This window comes from Pimephales promelas, chromosome 20 (genome assembly GCF_988280905.1).
Source record: "Pimephales promelas chromosome 20, fPimPro1.hap1.1, whole genome shotgun sequence".
Classification (NCBI taxonomy): Eukaryota; Metazoa; Chordata; class Actinopteri; order Cypriniformes; family Leuciscidae; genus Pimephales; species Pimephales promelas.
Window position 1 is genome coordinate 16,638,358 of NC_142788.1, and position 21,400 is coordinate 16,659,757.

The 21,400-nt window shown below is 37.2% G+C and overlaps 1 protein-coding gene across 1 annotated transcript; it reads left to right on the forward strand.

Moving 5' to 3' along the window:
• Window positions 1–513: 513 nt before the first annotated feature.
• On the forward strand, window positions 514–20,695 carry avpr2ab (arginine vasopressin receptor 2a, duplicate b). Its single transcript, XM_039653050.2, has 6 exons — window positions 514–839; window positions 12,826–13,209; window positions 14,058–14,303; window positions 14,388–14,534; window positions 14,785–15,418; window positions 18,510–20,695. The coding sequence occupies exons 2-6, from the start codon at window positions 12,829–12,831 to the stop codon at window positions 18,710–18,712; spliced, it is 1,611 nt and encodes a 536-aa protein (XP_039508984.1). The 5' UTR covers window positions 514–839; window positions 12,826–12,828; the 3' UTR covers window positions 18,713–20,695.
• The last annotated feature ends 705 nt before the right edge of the window (window positions 20,696–21,400 follow it).

Here is a 21,400-nt window from a genome sequence, read left to right on the forward strand (position 1 = left end):
GGCATTACCCGTTTATCCTTATCCCAGAATGCACTAGGGCATGAATAATTCATAATTGACAGTTTGCAAGTGTATTTACACTGTTGTTGCTGATTTTGTCCCATTATTTTCTTGATATGTCAGGATGCGTTTGTTCCTCTACTTGAAATTTTACGTTTATTTAGTTTGGTACATATTTTATAATTTTATTGTATTTACTTAATGTAAATAGGAAATTGTATCACTGCCATTCATAAACATAGTGGTTCAGTTAACTCAATAATTGTAGTTTTTGATCTAGTGACTCATTTTGAAATATTCATTTTAAGAAGCTTATGTGATTTATACATAATTCTATACATTGTGTTTTTAATTAATAATGTTGCTTGTAAGCTGTTGCCAAAATTTTATTCAGTGTACATATACTGTATCATTTCCCCATATTCTAGATGACACTGATCTGTATGTGATTAAAGCATAGTGTGGATAAAGGCTAATGATGGGAGGAGTTGAGAGACATACAGGAGGAGGAACACAAGTATAGCCCAAAAAATACGTTTAGTGCGCTCACTAGATCAGAGTATATACTGAGACATAACTGAAACTGACAGAGCACGAGAAAGACATAGACGCACTTTGCCTTTCTGTCTGACAGCTGGACGCTATTTTAACTTACATCATTTTACATAATTCCTAAGCAAAGTCACAATGGTAAACGGTGGATATCTAAAAGAGATTCCGATTCAAGACAGAAGGCGTGGACGTGGCATGGACAGAGCAATATGTGGCTTAGTTCGTGAAGAAAACTGTGGATTTTATCGCAAAGTGAAATACTTACAGTGAAGAAAAGCTGACTGAAGGTAAGTGCTGCTATCAATCAGCGGTCACATAATAGCGCGCACCACTAAACTATCACACTCAGACCCTATTGCTACATGTCAAACATGATTTTAATGTTGAATATAAATATTTGGTTAGGATTATGTATTGAGTGTTTGACCATTGGAATAAATAGCGTTCCGTCTTTTCCTAATGGCTAAAAATGATAAAAACTAAAATTGCAAATTATCAAAATATTGTCTTTTTCAAATTATCTGAAGGATATCTGAGGGCCAATAAGTTGCATTTTTATTCTGTTAACCCCAAAAAGTTAACTATTGGCATTGACTTGTGTATTTTATTGCTTTATAACTTTAAAAAAAGATAAAGGGACATTAAATAATGTGTTAAATAAAATCGCGTGGAGTTATCCATTTTCACTTTATGACTTTAACAGTTTTAAAATGTCAGTAATTTTAACGGGAAATTAATCAAATTAAAAAATCTGCATTGGATAACTAAAGTTACACGTTAAATTACTTTAAAAATGTTATTTGTAGTAAAATATGACCTTATAATCTATGATTACAATATTTTTTTGTCAAAGAAATCCTTAAATATTGATAAATGCAAGTAAAAAGCGAGTCACATGATAAAAGGATGTAATTCTCTGTATGACTCGTCACATTTAATCATATTTTACTAAGGTAGGTAGCCTATATGTAACATTTTATGTTGCTTAGTTAATATTTGATGTATTATTTTAATGTCATGCTTTTTGTGTTTGTGTGGGTAACTTTGCGCATTCTCTTTACATATTAAGTTAGTAAATGCTCATAGAGAACTTCAACTTTATGAGCTTTGTTTAATGTTTAAATAGTTCTAGTGATATATTAAATGTATGGTAGTTAATGAAATTTTCTTCTAAAAGTAAAATATATGCCTTAAAAAAACTGTCTTCATAATTTCTGAATTTCTGGCAAAAGAGCTGCCAGTTTTTGACAATACATCTTACGGGATTTTTAACTGTGGGCAGAATTATGGGCAGAATAGTTTCTGTTTTGTAAGTTAACGCGTGTGCATGGGTGCAGAAGCCCACTATTAGTATAAATCACAGTTCAGTTGTCAGTTCAAAGTCATCTGCAGTACAGTGCTGAAATAATTAACTTGTAGTACACAATGTGAACAGTACTTTACACAGTTCATACAAAGTATTCATAAAATTAATTCGCTTCATCTCATTTTGAGGTAAACACACACTCTGAATGGTGGAATTATATGGCTGAGGTCAGCTGGAAAGGTCGCTATACATCCATCACTCTCATATACCGTACACATGGAGGCCCGTGTGTTTCAGAGCGGCACTGATTACACTTGATGCTTTTCATTTTCCTCCTAATTAGGACTCTAAAATGCTTTAGTCTTCCATGAAAAGCTTTATCTATGAACGCCTGATGATTTGCTTGACATTGGGTCATATATGTAGGGTGATCACATTGCCTTCTAAATGATTTTGTGACGTGGAACTTATGCATATCTTATGAGAATTTCATTTTAGGCAAATATGTAGTTTACAAATTTTCATTTAAAGGGGCTTAACACTCACTGGCCACTTTAGGTACACCTGTTCAGCTGCTTGTTAATGCAAATATCTAATCAGCCAATCACATGACAGCAAACATTTAGACATCTGGTCAAGACGATCTGCTGAAGTTGTATTATCTGCAAGATTGAGTATGATGCTGTTGATGCTGAGCATCAGAATGGGGAAGAAAGGGATTTAAAGGGGTGATGAACTGAGAAATCAAATTTTCCTTGAGCTTTTGACATCTAAGAGGTCCTCATATTATAAGAATATCCTGTAAGTTTCAGAATTTAAAACATCCTTGTTAGTCCAATAAAAGCTTTTATTGACACCAGGCTCAGCAAACGACTTGTTTTTCAAAGTGGGGAAATATGACGACAAAGAGGATAAAACACCACACCCGCAGAAGAAGATCAACACCGGCTGGTTTAGTCCCGCCCACCCATTCACGCATTACACGCATAGCTAAAGAAAGAACTCGTGATGACAAACCGGATCGAGCTACCAAGCAAAACAAAATATTGTGCAGTGCCTGATTGTGTAAAAAGACAGTCGCTGCATAAGCTGTGGATTCCAATAGGACTGCATGGATAAACTTTTTTTTAATGACGTTCCAGCTGATGAGGTAAAACATTGTCCGTCTGTTCGCTTCAATTCACTGAGGATTGTTTTGTAAACAAGACGGTATTTACAGATGGATTACGAGTAAAGAACGGTGTTGTGCCGTCTATATTGGATCTGACAGGAATGGTGCAACACACGGACTCTGGGTTGAACATGTATGGGCGAATCATTCCTGTTGCCATTTTACAACATTGGATGTTTTCAAAACAATTTCCCCCACCTGCACCGACGAGTGAGTTGAAACTCATTATAATATATGCAAAACTGTTATCCACTCACAGCAGTGGGCGTTTACTTCCGAGTCTTCAGTGCGAGACGCCCTTAAAAACCAAGCGTTTTTGAGATAGGCTCAAAACTAGGGGTAGAAAATAGCCTATTATTACTTATTCATTTTGATGTTTTTGAATACAAAAACCAATCGAACGTCATAAGTTGACCTCAGACAACAATATAATAAAATTTAAAAAGCCAGTTCATGACCCCTTTAAGTGATTTTGAACGTGGCGTGGCTGTTGGTGCCAGACTGGTTTGAGTATTTCGGAAACTCCTGATCTTCTACTATTTTCACGCACAAACTTATTTACCGAGAACTGTAGTGAGTGACTATTCTGTGTGTGAAAATGCCTTGTTGATGCCAGAGGATGGCCAGACTGGGTCTAGGTAATAGAAAGGCAACAGTAACTCAAATGATCACTGGTTACAACCGAGGTCTGCAGAAGAACGCACAACACAACAAACCTTGAAGCACACACAGGACTCCAGCAGCAGAAGACCACTCGGGTGTCAATCCTGTCAGCTAAGAACAGGAACCTGCAGAGGCCATGATTCAAACAGGCTCACCAAAATTAACTGTGGAAAATTGGAAAAATGTTGCCTGGTCTGATGAGTCTCAATTTCTGCTTCGACACTTAGATGGTAGAGTCAGAATTTGGGATAAACAACATGAAAGCAAGAATCCATCCTGACTTGCACCAACGGTTTAGGCTGGTTGTGGTGTAATGGTGTGGGGGATATTTTCTTGCCACAGTTAAACACCACAGCCTACTTGAGAATTGTGGCTGGCTGACCATGTCCATCTTTATGACCACAGTGTATCCTCCGACGATGGCTACTTCCCGCAGGATAACACACGTAGCAAAGCTCAAATCAACTCAAATTGGTTTCTTGAACATGACACTGAGTTCTCTATACTCAAATGGTCTCCACAGTCACCAGATCTCAGTCCAATAAATCACCTTTGAGATGTGGGGGAACGGGAGATTTATATCATGGATATGGAGCTAACAATGGATGTGCAGAAACTGCATGATCCTATCATGTCAATATGGACCAAAATCTCTGAGGGAGGTCTCCAGCACCTTATTGAATCTGTGCCATAAAGAATTAAGTGGCCAGTTGAGTGTAGAATACGGAAATGTGAGGTCATTAAACAGAATAGCTCTTTCGGCAATATCCTGAACATTTGAATTAATTTCAAGTGTGACTGAACGGAAGAGAGGCTCTCGATAGCACATGCAAATATCAAATCCTTTTGATTTTCCCGGCAAAATGTCCCGAGTGCTTTACATAAAAATCAGTCAGCAGGCTTTCAAAGACAACCTAGAAAGGTCTTGTTTTTTAAATTTTGTTACAAGCTCACATTGGCAATAAAAAAGCTATTAATACTGTACATGAAATAAACTTCTTACACATAGCTCCTTTAGAACAAAAACTAAATGCAGTGAATAATTAAAATCTTCAGTGCGTTGCAAGCTTAATTGTCCAGAATTTAGAAAACAAAAGTAGCTACGCAATGGAACCTGTTAACTCTGCAAAACTGGAATCTCAGTTGTCTTGAGTCAACATGTGTGACCTGCTTTTGTTGAAACCTGACAAAGCTTTATACAATTTTGGATTGAGAGAAAACAAATACTAGGTCAAGTTAGGTTGTAAGTGCCACACAGCTGTTCCAAATTTCAGAAGTGTTTACCAGAGTTGCTCTAACATAGGCTAGATTCGTTCCTAAATGTTAATGTGCCTCACTAAGAACTTTGAAATCTCTGAGAGAATCCGGTTAAGCAAACAAACCTAAACACTCTGTGAACCTGAGAGGTTTCAAAGTCCATCGATGTCTGACGATGTATTCACTTATGGTTTCCTTAAATATGGCCTGGACTATGCACAATATAGTAGGATAAAAGTTATGGACTGTTTGCTCTTATTGTTTTTGTAGTTTCGATTGTGTTATTTTCATTGTTTCCAAGGTTTCGGTGTGTTTATATAGACTGCTACATTGTGATCTGTTTAAACAGGGATATATGTAATGAGTTAATGAGTATATGTAGACCAGCCAGTAGAGCATGAACCTGTTTCCAAGATCTCCATGTCCTTGTTCTCACACACACACACACCACTTCTAAAAAAAAAAAAACCCGAAGAACTGTAAAATGAAAAAAAAAAAAATGCCACAACTATACTGTACCTCACTATACTATACTTTGGTAAAATGTCTCTCAGTGTTGGAGAAATGCAGGTGTGTTCTTGGGCTGGACTCTGGTGTTCTGACCCGAGAACAGAACAGAGTTGAAACTTGAAAGGACTGACAGACAGCGGAAATGGGTTAGATAAGCAAAAGAGCTAACAGATGAAAATAGGTGGATCACTCAGTCATCCTTCCTGTGGTGTGGCTGTTTTCCTGTGATTGACAAAGACGCAAAATAATAATAAAGAAGAAAGGATCGACAAGTGTTTTTTCTTGGAAACAGCCAAGAATATGTTGAATGACTTTTTTTTGGTCAAAGTAAGATGTGTGCAGTTGTATACTTTTTTAAATACTGCAAATACATTATTTTCTAATCAAATTATACTATCAACATTGCAAATTTGAAGGAAACATTTATTTGATAATCATTATGAGTTTCTTAAAAAAAAAACGTATTGTCATGTTTTCAAGCATGGAGTTTGACAATTACTTATATTGAAAAAAGAAAAACTGTGGTTAATTGCCACTTTTCCTTCATTCCCTCTATTCTCCTCTGTCTATCCTGCTTTTCCTTTCCAGATAGCAATGCTGCACTATACAGTAGCTTCTCCTGCTGTGATACATTCCTGGGGGGTGCTCATAAATTAGGGATTACTTTCCTTACACGTCTTTTTCACCTCCACCAGACACGAACGCACACAGATTCCTAGCCACATAACACGCTGATCTGATGTGCTGACGTACATTGATAAATTCCTTATCTGCACTTCATCATTGCTCAGTGTGAGATCGTGCCACACATACTCAGTTGCAGAAGGATCATCAAAAGAAATCCTCATGATGGACCTTCTAAGCCTATTCTCTATTTTAAACAGGAAACACTTTATTTTACAACCCGCAAACAACTGCGTAAGTAAACCGAAATTACGTTGTACGTTTGTTTCTGTAATTATAGTGTACCTCCGTGTAGGTATAAGGTAATAAAGGGGTAACAAGCTATTCAAGCAAATTATTTATAATGTAATTATTTTAACTAATACCTATTATGTTAATATATTCCAGGCAAAAAAATGTATGTCTGTTGTATATAAAAGTTATCGTCACATTTCTGGCAAAATATGTTCTTTTTAAAAAAATTTAAATTTTAAAATTTAAATTGTGGCATTTTAATTAATCTAGTAAGAAAAGCCAATATATATATATATATATATATATGTATAATTTTTGCCTGGAATATATTAACATTATTGGTACCTGTTAGTTTTAAAATAATTACATTATAAATAATTTGCTTGTATATCTGCTTGTTACCCCTTTATTACCGAAAACTTCACATATTGTTCACTTACACCTATACACGAAGGTACACTATAATTACAGAAACGTACACCATAATTTCAGTTTACTTACAAAGTTATTTACAGATTGTATTTCTTCTACCCCTTTATTAACCAAAACTTAACATATTGTTCCCTTATACCTACACGGAAGTATGCTATAATTATAGAAATGTACACCGTAATTTCAGTGTACTTATGCAGTTGTTTGCGGGTCGTGAAATAAAGTGTTACCCATGAATATTATCAAATATAGTATTCTTTCGAATTTATGAGACACTTGCTCATTTCACATATAAGCTGTACAATAATAAACTTAAATTGACCTTATTAGTTAATTGTTTTTGTGAGATATAGCTCCTTATCATTCCTTAGCCATGTTGTAATCTGCTATTTTCTCAGTCAGGATTTGTATTTGACCAGTTTTGACCATTGACATTAGGTACCTTGAAATAACGGACCATATAAGCTGAAACTAGAAAAAGTAGTGTAACCCACTAGATATCGCAGACCACAAAACCTGAGGAATCCAAGAAACTGTGACCCATTTCATTTCTCCATTATAAAATCATAGTTTTTCCGATTTGAACTACATTGGGTAAACAGTGTGGCTTAAGAAAATATATTTTTCAAAATTAAAATAGATTTTGTGTAGACTTTCTAATGCCAATAATGCCGATTCAAATCATTTAACAATTTTTAAATTTGCATTACGCATTTTTGTATTCTTTCTCCCTTCTATTTCTGTCCGTGTCTTCTAGTATTTTCGCTCTTATTTTTCACCTCTATTTATTTATTTGATGGCAAAAGGCACCTTTAGAAAGTGTCGTTGACGTTCCAGTGTGGGGTGCAGTACTGCTGTGCCATGAATGCCCTTTCCTTCATATTATGACCCTGGACTGGCACTGAACACCATCATTTTTTAAAATGACTATTTATCCATGAGCGTCTTTCAGCATTTGAAAGGTATTGCTTACATCTGAAGCTCAGCTTTTGATGAAATGAAGAGGGAACTGTTACTGTAGTTGTGCAGTTGCTTTTGACCCAGAATAGAAGCTGTCAAGGACAGCTTGATCTGGTAAAAGGATGATATTTACGTAAAAATCAGATACTGTGAACAGCAGAGGTGACAGAGAGATGATAGAAACTGGGAGCGAGAGATGGATGATGTGCACTGCTGCTCTCCACAGTTGCCTTTCACATCCTCCACTCTCAGCTCCTCTTTTTCAATCGACCCCCTTGACCTCTAAGCGGAGCACCACGGGAAACTGGAAATATTTTTAGTGTCCGCCTGATGGCCAGTCGATGAAGGTTGAAGAGACAGAGGACATGTCTCTGTTTGGTATGGTTTGGCTCAATTCTTTGATTGCTCAGATTGCTCTTGCTCATGTTTCTTCTAAAATCTTTTGAAGAAATAAAAACCCATGAGACATTTGTTGACATACAGCAAGGCCTTGTCCACATTAATATGTTTTCATTTACAAACACATCTTTTTCTTCCATCCACACTAGCTTTTATTAATGAAAGCAAAGCTTTTTGAAAACGCTGTCCAAAGTGGATACATTTGAAAACGGCATTTTCGCACTGTAGTGTGGACTGTGAAACCGGAGGTATCTGAAAATGATAATGCATGTTTAGTCATGTGAAGCATACAGGCTATGTATACTACCTGTTATGTGTTATTCACTTTCACACTATTGCTAAAATAGCTTGCTTTTCACACTCTTCATATCACAGTCCTGCAAAGAGCAGTTGCATTTTAGACCAAACATATAACGGTGAGCGAGTGCGACCTGCCATCAGCGAATGGTGAAATATTTTGCTTAATGAAATGATCCCGCCAGAAGAATTGCGTGATACCTTGATAATGCCTTGTTCTGTCTTTATAATCTCAGTGAGTTTTTATGAGGGTTTACGCATCACAAAAGGCAAATTTAGGCAAATTTAAGGCAAAATTAGCATTTTCCGACGTTCCAGTGTGGATGAGAAACTTTTGGAAAACGCCTGAAAATGCTACTGTGAACGGATAATGTTTTGAAGTGAAAACTCAGTTTTTCGAATCTTTCCGGATGAATGTATACATAGCCTTACACTGTAAAAAAATATTTTCAAGATTTGTTAACACAACATTTTTTCTTTTGTCAAATCAAGTTAAATAATTTATTTAGTTGAGATAACTTATTATTTTGAGTTTCTGATGATTAAATTAATCTCCTTCATTTTATTAACTTACTTTTTCCAGTTCAATCAACTTAAAATTAAGGCTACCAGGTTACCTACTTTTTTAAGTTAAACCAACAATATTTTTTACAGTGTAGAGTTTAGAGCTTTAAAATCCATCCAGATACACTGTAAAAAATCTTTTCATGATTAGTAATCACAACATTTTTTTCTTTTGTCAAATCAACTTAAATAATTTATTTAGTTCAGATAACATATAATTTTGAGTTTCTGATGATTAAATCAATCTCCTTCATTGTATTAACTCACTTTTTCCATTTCAATGAACTCAACATTTTAAGGCAACCAGGTTACTTACTTTTTTAAGTTAAACCAACAATATTTTTTTACAGTGTAGTAAAGGCTGCATAATTTAGTCCTCAGTCCCAGGATGGGAAAAAAGTTGGTAATGTAAAAAAAGGAGATTGTAGTATAAAATACTGTTCACATTTCATAACAATAACATTCCATAAGGAAAAATGTACAAATATATTTCAGGTAAAAATACCGGATCGTAAAAAAAACAAAACAGTCAGTGTTTTACAAGTTTAAAAATCTCGTACATTAGACAAATCTGACCACACTCAGGGATATTGTTGCGATCTCTTTTAAAACCCTAGGCTATGTGATATTTCTGTTGGAACCAAAATGAGATCTCTTTCATATCTCAGTTGTTTCTCCTATACAGCAGTGAAATTACAGAGAGCAAGTGAGTCTCCTGCAAAATCTGAGACGGAGACTCCATTTGCTCTGCCTTTAATCTCTCTGCTGTATAGGAGAAACAATTGAGATATGATCGATCTTATTTTGGGGATTTATCTCTCCAACGGGCAGACTTGACTGAGCGGCTCATATACCCTTGCCCAGCAGGGCCAAATAACAGAGCCGCTTTCAGCCTCCTGATGAATAGCCAGTGCCAACGCTTGTGCATCAGAAACATTTAAAGACCCAGAGCACACGAGGAGGCTCTTTCTGTAATTTCCCAGGAGGTGTCAAAGTAGGTAATGGAAAGTAGTCAGGATATGCAAAGAGTGCGAAGAACAGACGGCAAAACTGACAACAAGCAACTGACGGGTTATCCGCAGGCAACGTCAAAGGAAGACCTTCGTTAATTTCATTAGGATTCCAGCTCTGAAGAGGCTATTTCTGTTGTGAATTGATTATGTAAACACAAGATGAAAAGCGCCACTCCAGATGGAGAGAGAGAGAGCGCAGGAAGAGTGCGAATGAATGAATGAAGTGAATGAAATATTGCAGGTCGCACAGACTTGGACTTGAATCAAGAGCTAATTTTAAAACAAATTGTATGCGAGAGCTTTCTGGTTCCATTCTCACTAATCCACATGCAGATAAATCAAACAAAGCGATAGGAATACACTTATGGAAGACAACACAGCACACATGTGCTTACAAAATGGAAAATCATCAGGGAAAACAAATGCTAAGGACGACCACACAAAATCAATTACAGTTTCTTAACTATTCAAATGATTTCACTACATTCACAAATTTAGGGTAAGATGTTGTACTGTTTTTGAAAGAAGTCTCTTATGCTCACCAAGACTGCTTTCATTTGATCAAAAATACAATAAAAACAGTAATATTTTAAATTGACTATATTTAAAGTAACTGCATTCTATTTGAATATATTTTAAAATGTGATTAAATTCTTGTGATGACAAAGCTGATTTTTCAGTATTTTAGCGTTACTCTTCAGTGTCACATGATGATCCTTCAGAAATCATTCTATGCTGAAGAAACATTTTTTATTATTATCATCAATGTTTAAAACAGTTGTGCTGCTCAATATTTTTGAGGAAACAGTGATACGGTTTCAGGGTTCTTTGATTAGAAAGTTCAAAATTAGTTTGAAACAGAAATATTTTGTAGCTGCATGGGTAGTTTAGGCATTTCCTGGCCGTAACCCATTGCCTGAACTGTTTCTCATTACCCTTGTTAACACTGCCTATACTATGTATATAACTCATGTGTATTCATTCACTCATTGTGAAGTCTTGTAAGTTTCACTCTGCATTTCTGAGCGCTTGCCTTCTGTTTCCCTGTGGTTTGGTTTTGTCAATCAATATCTGGATTTTTTTTGCCCTGTGATTTGGACCATTGCCTGTTTTATGGATTACAATTCTGGATTAACCCTAATAAAATTGCGTTTGGATCTTCAACTAGTGATTCAGAGGGAGCACATCATAATGTGTATCTTCGGGTGATTTTTCTTGTTTTAACAAATCTCTCGTTTTTCCATATATCTATTTTAGTTTTAATCACACTGAAATGACCCATTTCTTACCCATGAAATTGGGGAGAACAAACCACAAATGTGTCGTATAATGGTGTCATTTTTGTAAAGAAAAAAAATAAAAATCATCATGAGGAAAAGAAAGCAGCGACTGAAAAGAGCTCTTGGCATTGATTTCTTGTTATAACATGTAACATTAAAATACCAAGTATAACGTTATTCTCATGATCATTAAGGAAAATTGACGGCTCATCCAGTCAAACTAACAGATCAGCTTTATTTGTAGGGCAACCTTATGATTTTAAATGATTTCTTTTAGCCTTTTTGAATGGAAGTTCCCTCAAACCGGAAGCGTCACCCATAATTCAAAATGCAGTAGGTCGTCAGGAATAAGGTGGATTGCACACACTGCAACAGACTTTTAAAAATGGTGGTTGAAATAAAATACTGTGTGAATAAACCAAATCCCACCCTTGAAAGTTCCTGAACTTTGAAAATGTATAGGTCAACCTCGCAAGCAGGGACTTTCTGAGGGGGAAATTATTGCCTGCATTTAGACCCTTGTCACTGCTGTCGAAACACATTGAATATCACCCCAAAGCCCCAGTTCCTGTGGTGAAAACACGGTTTATTCACCAACTAGAAACACAAATCCAGAATGGATAAAAACTTGAATATTCTATCTCTACATGTGCAGGAATTAAACACCCCTTTCCACTGATTGGTCAACCAAACATCAAGCATCAGTTGTTCTCCAGTTCTGTGTAGACATAGGTTCACTATGACCAACTATGAGCGCCAGAGAAATAGCTACACTATTATAGGTTAATTTGTGGTTACCATGTGGTTTAACTATATTAACCATGTTTTTGGGGGGTTTTATTTGTAGTAAAAGCATGGTTAATTTAGGTTGGGCATCGCACAGCTTTGCCACACACATTTTGATAGTTGGTCAGGTAAATAAAACAGGCAGTGTGCCAAATATGTAGGCTAGGGGTAATTGTGTATTGAGCATGCGAAGTAAATTCACGAGATCACACTTGCACACAATTAGAGGGAGTAGAGTTTAATGCGTATTTGGCGTGCTGTTTAGGGGGAGGGCTCTGAGCTCCCGAATTCGGGCCGAACCGAGAAAACGATATATCCGAAGGTACACGTACCCCGAAACCAACACACGGAGTGTATCTCCACATAAATGTAAAGATGTACCCTCAAAAGTTTGAGCATAATGAGTTTCTTTCTGTTTCAGTTAATACACAATGATTTACCATATTTTAAGAGCTTTCTCTAAACCTCCCCAAAAACGGAAGTGGAGATGGAGAATTTAATTTGAGATGATATGGAAGACATCCTCCTAATGTTCTCATTTGATTTAGACGCCACCATTATACGCGTAGATGAGCTACAGAAATAGCCAACAAAATGAAATTCATTTGACCTAATTTTATTAAAATGATTTACAACTGTTTGTTTGACAATTTAGGCCAGCGAGGGATCATTATTAGAATGTTTTAGCTTTGCCTCTCACATCTGTCCTTCTTGTAGGTCATGAGGATGGCCTCTTGGGAAGAGAATTTGGGTCAGCCCAATCGCTCTGTGCTGGAGATGGAGGGGCCACCAGACCTGTCCAGCTCCCTCTTCAATCTCAGCAGCAGTTATGGGGCCACAGGGTCTTTCCTCTGGCTCTTTCCATCAGAGAACGTCACATGGACCACCATGAGGCCCACGATGCAGCCAATTGCCCCTCCACGGGTACGGGACCAAGCCTTGGCCCAGGCGGAGATTGGGGTGCTGGGGCTGGTGCTTGCTCTCACTGCTCTGGGGAACGGATTTGTGCTGTGGGTGCTGCTGCGTAGGAAGAAACATGCTCCCATGCATCTCTTCATGGTCAATCTGTGCGTGGCTGACCTGGTAGTGGCCTTCTTTCAGGTAACTGCCTCTTTAGACTATTAAAATGATGAGAAAAGAGCGGGGAATGAGTAATCATTGACCTGAGTGGAAACTTATAGTGAGACTACATTTATTAAAATGCACTTGATGTATCAGGCGTGGGAGTAATGATGTGTCAGCAGGGAAGTTGTATAAATTGTAGATTAATATGAATAAAAATAATTGTGATATGGATTTTGTGCAAAGGCTGAAATTTAATTAAATAAGTGTGCAGCGTGCTTTTGAGTAATGTGCAGCACTGTCTTCTTTTATATGATTTAACGTTTGAAACATTAATATTGTAATTTTACAGTTTACTGTAAAATAAAAGTATTATTATCAATATTGTGTTTTTCTTCGAAAAATATTCTTCTTAATGTTACAACAGTAATATTTCTTATTTTGTTTAACATTTGTATTTAATAGTAATAATAATAATCAAAATAATAATGAGAATTATTATATTTATATAATGACAAACATTTTGGCCAATTTATGCATTAATTGTAAGCACAGCAGACCTGAAACTTTTAAAAAATAGAAAAAATTATTGATATTTTTTATTTTCAAATCATGCATCCCTAGTTGTTATCTGCTAATGTGGCAAAGGATATGTTTGTCATGGTAAAATAATGGCAGTTCAGGACATAGCTCTTGAAATGTTAATAATGTTTTGGCATGAGATAATGTTAATGACAAGTGAGCATGTAAGATCTGTTGCTGCTGCTGCATAAATAGACATCTCACTGACTGCAGAATCAGCAGAGGCCAATCAGCTTGTGCCATGATGTGCCATCTAGAGTTGCATGATCCTAAATTCGAATTATTTGTTTTTACTTCGTCCCCAGGTGCTGCCACAGTTGGTGTGGGACATCACTGAGCACTTCCACGGCCCTGACGCTCTGTGTCGCTCCGTCAAATATTTGCAGATTGTCGGTATGTTCGCATCATCCTATATGATCGTGGCCATGACTGTGGATCGGCACTATGCCATCTGCTGCCCCCTGCAGGCGTATCGCGGGGGCGCGCCCTCTCGATGGAACACTCCTATCATGGTCGCATGGGGCCTGGCCCTTTTGCTCAGTTCACCACAGGTGAGGAATACATCTCAGATCATTCCTGAGTGATTTATTTAATATTTTGTTCAAGCTCATGACTCTCTGCTCGCTCATACGTAGGTGTTTATCTTCTCACGGTCAGAGGTGTCCCCTGGGGTGTTTGAATGCTGGGGTCACTTTGCTGAGCCATGGGGTCTTAAAGCGTACGTCACCTGGATGACTGTGGCTGTGTTCATATTGCCAGCCTTAATCATCACTGTCTGTCAGGTATCTCCAGCTCATTATCTTTCTCTCTCAATCTCTCACTCCCTACTCAAAGTCTTGGGATGTTTAATTGAAATTAATTCAGCTGTTGGAATTTTGGCTTTTATTTGACTCATTTTGATGTAGTGTTGCTTTAGTTTAAAACAAAGAGTATGGCATTAGAAATGCTAAGGTCATGGGTTCGATCCCTAGAATGCATGAACTGATAAAATATATAGCTTGTATATTAGGATATATCTCTTTTTCATCTCAGGTTCGCATCTTCAGAGAAATCCATGACAATATTTACCTGAAGTCAGAGCGGGTGGTGACGGCAGAATTCAAGAGGAACTCTGTCTTCTTCCACTTTGCTCAGCGGGAGGGGGGCAGGGGAAGGAGCAGAGAGAGAAACAGACAGAGCAGACACACTCACCATGCTGACAGCAGTTTCAGTCAAGCTAACTGCAGCTCCTCACATCGTGCCAGAGAGGAAGAGTCCCACTCAAGCCTATATGATGACTACTCTCAGACTTTACCCTGCAGAAGCTCGATTTGTGAGCCCTGCTTTGGGCCCCACCCCTCTTCAGACAGCTCATCCCCTTCCATCACAACTCACCAGCAAAACACCCCCAATCATCTCTCAGACCCCTCCCATTCTCAGTCATTATCAGCCAATAGCGTTTCTCCAAACAGCTCTGGAACTTCTGAACTGTGGCCAGATGTGCTTCCAGATGCTTTTCCCATTCCGACAGTGTATTCGCACCCGCCACCTCTCCCAGGTGTGACCAAGGCCATGTCTAAGACGGTTAGAATGACTCTTGTCATCGTGCTGGTCTACACCATCTGCTGGTCTCCCTTCTTTATTGTTCAGTTATGGGCAGCCTGGGACCCCAACCCACCAAACCAAGGTCAGACTTTAACTACTGTAGATATACATACATGTACATGTCCTGTATAGTCACACAACCTATTGCAACAGTGCCGCCCCATTTCTCAGCTGCACTGGTTCTGGAAGAACTTTTTTTTTTTTCATTTCTCCCATAGGGATTTTAAAATAGTCTTCATTAAAGAGTTATAAGCCATGAAACACAACACTGAAACTTTGGTCTTCAGAAAAAGTTTTTGAAAATCAAAAACCCAAAGGTACAAGACTGTAGTGGTTTTATTGAGGGAAAGAACTACAATCCCATGAAGCATTGCGAACCGCATAATCTAATTAAAAACAATTGAGAAATATAAGAGTTCTCATTTACAAATGGTTATGACTGTATATGTATAAAAATCTATCCTTTAAAGTGACAATTTTTTTAGTAATTTTCTGTTGCTGATGTAGTTTTTCAGTAGGAATTCAACTGTTAAACACGTTTAAAAAAAAATAAGATGTAATCATGCGGCATGGCGGCTTCAGCAGAGGCAAATGCCATGGATTAACAACCTCGTAGCTCACTGTAGGTCTGTCTTTAAAAGTTTATAAGCTATTGTTAAAAATCTATTTTCGTATGGAGAGTTTTTTCTTCTTATATAAATGTTACATTTATAATGTTTTTAGATTTTTTTTGTAGAATTGCCTTGTAGAACAGGGACTTTAAGGCAATATTTTAAAATAGGAAATTACTTCACAATCATGCAACACGTTTCATCAAAATCGGAGATGATATAGAGTCCACTCACCAAAAATTAATGGGCGAAATTACAAAGGTTAATATCATGGCAGTCTCAATGTCTCGACGTTTAGTTAAAAGTTTAAAAAAAAAATCAATACAGAATTTACAGACTTTTTTGTGCATGTGAATTGGCTAACTGATTTTAGCTAAAGAAGTCAAATTTAGTATACCATTGTTCAAAAAATACACTATTGCTCAAATATTTGGGATCAGTTCCATTTTTTTTCATTTTTTTTTTTATTCAATACATTCATTCCTGAAGTATCAATTTACTGTCACTTTTTATAAGTTTTAAACATGTCAAAAAATGTTCTTTTGAAGACAATGTTTCTTGGCCAGCAAACCATCATATTCAAATGATTTCTGAAGGATCGTGTGACACTGAAGACTGAAGTAATGATGCTGAAAATTCAGCTTTGCCATTAGCAGGGTGGTGTTAAATAACCAAACAGTCAACACATTCTCCAGGAATCTCTCAAAAACAGAGGTGACTGTTCTTGGAAATCTACCTTCCAGCAGAGTTTTATTCCAAGTACAATCAAAAACACATGATTCAGTTCATCAGGGTCTTCAGGTTTACGGGGAAATTGCAGGCAGGTGTGTTAGAGCTTGGCTGGAACTAAAGTCTGTGGGAGGAGAGACCTCCAGAAGCAGAAATAATCAATCATGTTTTCAATGTGTCCCTTTTTATTTTCCTCTTCTTTTTTTTAACTGCCCCCTGCTTTCTTTCCCTTTAACACATAAACAGAAAGACACCTGTTGGGTAATCTCATTGGTATTTACACCTCTGTATTAAACTGGACTTTCTGCACAGTTTGACCAGCCACCTGGTAACCAAATCACTATGAAAATCAGCACAATTTCAGCATTTTAAAGTTCTACATGGCTTATATCCCCCAACCTCACTTGTTTTTCAGTCAGATAATACAAATAGAAATTTAGAATTTTCTATCCATCAACGTATCCAGAAAAAAGATTAAGCAGCACAAATGTTTCTTGAGCAGCAAATCGACATATTATAATGATTTCTGAAGGATTGTGTAACACTGAAGACTGAAATAATGATGCTGAAAATTCAGAATAAATAACACTTTCATTATAGTAATATTTCACAATATTAGTATTGTTACTGTAGTTTTGATCAAATAAATACAGCCATGGTGAACAGTGAGACTTAAAAAAAAACTTTTCAATTGTAGTGTATTAATATCTATGTGAATTCAATGTATTAGTTTGTTTTTAATGTGTGGCCTTTTTCCTTACAAAAACTACAGCTTTTGCCCAAGTAATTGCAGTTAATGTCACTTCAACAAAGTCATAATTTATGATTTTCATTTGCATGTGTGTTGCAGTCTTTAAAGCTATTATAAGCGATTTTAAAGGGGTCTTGAAATGACTTTAAAAAAAAAAATTATATTGTTTTCTGAGGTCAACTTATGATGTTCGCTTGGTTTTTACATTCAAAAACATCAAAATGAATAAGTAATAGGCTATTTTCTACCCTAGTTTTGAGCCTATCTCAAAAACGCTCGGTTTTTATGGGCGTCTTGCATTGAAGACTTGGAAGTAAACGCCCACTGCTGTGAGTGGATAACAGTTTTGCATATTATAAATGAGTTTCAACTCACTCGTCAGTGCACATGGGGGAAATTGTTTTGAAAACTTCCAATGTTGTTCACACCGATGCGTAAAAGCGCCATTTTTTAAAAAACGCCTCGGGTTCGTTTTTTAGTTTGACGCGCCACGTCAAAAACTATCCGACCAATGAGATTGGCGCTTTTGCTCACGTGTTTGGAGCTTCTGAAGTTACAGTAAAACACAACTTGGGGGCACTCAAACACAAAACGGTCTTGCCGAGCACACATATGCAGCAGTGAAGAAGATATATATGCCAAGTAGTGTAGCCGTCTTCACAGCCAGGAAGAAATAAAACGAGGAACATGCAAGGCAAGATGAATGTAAAGCTGCTGTTCTCATTGGTGCTAGAACATAAAGAACTATATGACAAACGCGACAGCGACTACAAACATCTTGATAAAAGAGAACTGTTATGGAGTGGTATTGCAGAGCAAATTGGCGCCATCTAATGTCAGGGAATGAATTTGCATGTTCACTCGGCTCATCGTCCGCGAAAATCGCTTGGGTGCGAACACAAAAAACGCGTGACGAATAATGGGCGCTGATATTCGTCCCTTTAGATGTCAAAAGCTCAAGGAAAATTTGATTTCTTAGTTCATCGCCCCTTTAAGATTTTCACCTGGTGATCTATGATCTCATAGACTTGCATAGATGATTTACACAAATGGCTTTGAGTTGACTTTTATCTCTCATGCAGGGGCTGCTTTCACTATCCTGATGCTGCTAGCCAGTCTAAACTCCTGCACTAACCCGTGGATCTACACAGCCTTCTCCAGCAGTGTGTCCCGTGAGCTGCTCGCACTGCTGCGCTGCCAAACCAGATCCCCACGTCGAGCTTCCCTGCCGGACGACTCAACCACAACTCACACGTCAACCAACACCAAGGACTCCATATACTGACTTCTGGCCTGACTCTTCTACTACTACTACACACACACAGACACACACACACACACACACACACACACCAGCACATGGCAAACACACCACTGATGTGATGGGCTAGACCCATTCCCAAATGACATAATGGCTGTCCTCATGAACAGCGTTTCACCCAACGATCTTATGAACTTCACAGGCACGCAGCACAAGTCTGCATGAAGTGCACCATTTGATATAGGACTGGAGTAATGTCCACACATGTCCTTTAGAGATTCAGATAGATGGTGGTTACACAATATGAACAGCACACACTGATCCATTAATAACAACTTGCATCAGTTTGAAAGACAAAACCACATTGCCATGCCTAGTGCATTTTACAGACAGCTGTCCATTCTGTCACATGAAAGCAGACTGGAGTGATGAATCAAGAGGAAGAGGAGGGGATGTGTTAGGAAGCGAAGGATCGGAGGTCCTCCATTGTTCTCCATCTTTCTTTCATGCCTCAACCGAGTGTTTTCATAGATTAGCATCACAGGATTATATCAGAATTCACCGCACAAGTAAGTGTGGAGAATGCATGTGAACACCACATACAGAATGGACAAAGCGTTATCTGGATATACTCGAGATAGCTGCACAAGACCAGCGGCAAGATGCTAAGAATAAGATCGTCAGAAGTTTAGGGGAACATTTTCACCACCAGCAAGAATGTTATGAAAATATCATCCTATGACATGGGAATCAAACACAGTGGCAGCTTAGTGATTTTCTGAATGATATGTCAAATCTAAAGAAAGACACTGAATTGAATTGGTCTACAGTATTTGAGTACTAGCTAAATGTTTAGAATTGTTGCGGTGAAGGGTTTACAGCAGGCAGAAATCTACATTCGACCACCGCTAAACACAAAAATGTTTTCTTTTCTTTTTTTACAGAAGAAACAGGGTAATGGTAAATTAACAGCAATACATGTACATGTATTGTAGGTAGCAACATTTCGAGAGCAACTGCTACAGTTGAAATCTCTGCATTATGTACTTATGTAAAAACTCACAAATCACATTTCAGTTTCATCCACAAGTTTGTCACTCTTTAAGCTCTCTACCTCTGCTCTTTGATTTTGTGTTAAATGTTTTAGTTTGTCTCATTTGAAATCGGGACCATTCACATGATTCAGAGTAACTTATTTGTACATAATATTAACATTATAATAAAGAAGTGTAAAAAGATTAAGAAAAAAATGTGCTACACTGCAACAATAAGCGAGATGGTCCTCACTGCAGAACACGAAATCCAGGGGGAGGAGTTGGATCCAGATTCCACCCCCCTGATCTCTAACCCCACCCCCTAAAATTACCCATCTCCACCCCTTAGATCTGGATCCAACTCCGCCCCCTGGATCTGGTGTACTGCAATGAGGTGCTACTGACTTAAGCGCCTTATTATAAAGGAAAGTATTATATACATATGTAAGTTTGTAACGCACAGATTCTTGAGGTACTTGGTTAGTGCAATTAGGAATTCAGTAGAATTGTGGTAGTTCTAGTTCAATCTCACACTTTTGAGTGCTAATATCGCATATTTATTCGAATTGATTTGGACGAAAACTCACTCTCGTAGCTTGAGAAAATAGTTGGTGTTTTTCCCAAATATTTTGGCCTGTCACATTTCATGCTTGATGAAAAAAAGGATTGAGATCGGAAATGCATTAATATTTCCTAATTTAACAAAGGAATTGGTAACAAATCATATAATTGAACAATCAACTTTGATTCATACAAATGTCCTATTTCTCTCCATGATAATGACCTTGTTTAACTGTAAACTACTCAACCGTTAGATATTAGTAGTAATCATGTTGAAAACTAACAGCTAGTGACCTTTTTATTATCCTCAATGCTTAATGAATATAAATCACATATTTGATACATAAGATATGCAGTACCTAAATATGACTGACAATGTAATAAATTATTTTTTATATTACTTTACTTTGTTGTTCTTTATTTATTTCCTTTTTAATCGCTTCGTCTTCATAAGGTAACTTTTGTATGTATATATATATATATAAACTTGTATAACAGAAGTCTCACATTCATAGGCCTCAAAAACACACTTTTGTTAAACAGCTACAGTCTAGATGTACTGTAAGGAAATATATGCATAACTCACTTGTTGAACCACGTCACATCCGTTGAGGTTATTTAATTAAGCGCACCTAAGCAATAGCAATGTTTCTTTATTTTGTTGCACTGGTTGATATACAAATGGAAAATGATAGCAAAATGTTTTTCAAAAATGTAAAATAATTTACTCAAAAATAATTTACTAGGTACCATCTATTTATTTATGCTTGCAACTAAAAATACTGAGTGGACTTGCTTGGTGAATTAAACTTGAGATGATGCAAATGAGAAGCGCAAATACATTGCAAACATTATTTGAGATTAGTTGCACAGCTATAATTTTACGATAATTGACTGTAGACAGTCGAGTCTGGCTCTCGTGTCAGCCTCTACTACTTATCCCGGATATTTTGTGGCATGTGAACGACTCTATGTTGTTGGATGGGGCTTATGGAACAATAGAACTAAAAACGAATGCAGTATGATATGGATTTTCAGCGCAACCATGTGCTTGTGGATTTGCTTTCAGTCTACCCTGCCTTTGCTGACTGGGAGATGACAGGCAGACGGGTGCCAT

What these genes read in the sequence shown, in the direction of transcription:
- avpr2ab (XM_039653050.2), top strand. Translation starts at nt 12,829, where the DNA reads ATGAGGATGGCCTCTTGGGAAGAGAATTTGGGTCAGCCCAATCGCTCT. An exon ending in TTTTGCTCAGTTCACCACAG is followed by an intron (nt 14,304 to 14,387) that starts GTGAGGAATACA and finishes GCTCATACGTAG; the next exon opens with GTGTTTATCTTCTCACGGTC. An exon ending in TAATCATCACTGTCTGTCAG is followed by an intron (nt 14,535 to 14,784) that starts GTATCTCCAGCT and finishes TTTTCATCTCAG; the next exon opens with GTTCGCATCTTCAGAGAAAT.